Source organism: Cebus imitator, unplaced genomic scaffold (genome assembly GCF_001604975.1).
Source record: "Cebus imitator isolate Cc_AM_T3 unplaced genomic scaffold, Cebus_imitator-1.0 Scaffold5253, whole genome shotgun sequence".
NCBI lineage: Eukaryota > Metazoa > Chordata > Mammalia > Primates > Cebidae > Cebus > Cebus imitator.
Genome location: NW_016112568.1, coordinates 1 through 1253, shown reverse-complemented (window position 1 = coordinate 1253; position 1253 = coordinate 1). Strand labels below are relative to the sequence as shown.

General features: G+C 45.4%; 1 protein-coding gene across 1 annotated transcript; it reads left to right on the top strand.

The window, feature by feature from the left end:
- Positions 1-191: 191 nt before the first annotated feature.
- On the top strand, positions 192-993 carry MBD3L1 (methyl-CpG binding domain protein 3 like 1). The gene is made up of 2 exons (XM_017521599.2): positions 192-249; positions 336-993. The coding sequence occupies exon 2, from the start codon at positions 357-359 to the stop codon at positions 957-959; it is 603 nt and encodes a 200-aa protein (XP_017377088.1). The 5' UTR covers positions 192-249; positions 336-356; the 3' UTR covers positions 960-993.
- Positions 994-1253: the final 260 nt, after the last annotated feature.

The following is a 1253-nucleotide window of genomic DNA, read 5'->3' as shown; positions in this document are numbered from 1 at the left end:
AAAAAAAAAAAAAAAAGCAAGATTTGGGATTTAGAAAAAGACTACTGTAGTGTCTTGAGAGGGAGTATCAGGACTTGAGCATTTGAGAGTGACAAGGACACAAAGATAATAAAATGGTACTCAAACAAGGAGGGGTTTTGCAGGATGATGGAGGAGAGTTTTTACCTTGAACTTTCTGTGCTTGACTCAGATCTGCCTGATGATGTCCCAGGAAGCAGGTCAGACCTACCACAGAGGGAGAGAGGAAGGGTGAAACCAAAACAGCTGAGATCCTTGTCCTGAGAAGGCAGGCTTTACTGATTAATTTGACCCGATTTTATGATTTGTTTTTACAGTATAAGAGGAAAAGAAATGTGATGGCTAAGAGTTCACAGAGGAAGCAACGTGACTGTGTAAACCAATGCAAATCAAAGCCTGGCTTGAGCACCTCAATCCCTCTGAGAATGTCCAGTTACACATTCAAGAGGCCAGTTACGAGAATTACATCCCATCCTGGCAATGAGGTTAGATATCATCAGTGGGAGGACAGCTTGGAGAAACCCCAACAGGTCTGCTGGCAGAAGAGACTGCAAGGACTCCAGGCCTACAGCAGTGCAGGAGAACTTTTAAGTACTTTGGATCTTGCCAATACCTTGCAAAAACTCACACCTAGTTGCACAGGTGCCTCTCTGCTGGGGGAGCTTGCTGGTGGTCTGGAGCACTCCTGCCCCATGCCCCCACTTGCCTGCTCTTCAGATGTGGCGGAGTCAATTCCCGGAGAGGGAGTGGGTGTCTCACAGCTCCTCTGCAAACAACTTGTGGTCACTGAGGAAGAGATCAGGAAACAGGAGAGGAAAGTGAAGACAGTCAGAGAGAGACTCGTAATAGCGTTGATTGCCGACGGACTTGCTAATGAGGCAGAGAAAGTGAGAGACCAAGAAGGCTGTCCTGAAAAACACAACAAGAAAAAGGGAAGATAGTGCAGATGAAATAAAGTGTAATCCTTTATTAACATCTCTTTGCAGTATCCACAATGAGGTTTTTTGCTTTGAGCTCTTGAAACTTTAAAATATGCCAACACTTCAAAAAAATTAGGCTGGGTGAGCACCTAAGAGCACCTACATTAGTAAACTCAGAGCAGGGCGTGGTGGCTCACGCCTGTAATTCCAGCACTTTGGGAGGCTGAGGTGGGTGGATCACTTATAACCAGGAGTTCAAGACCAGCCTGGCCAACGTGGTGAAACCCTGTCTCTAATAAAAATACAAAATTAGCT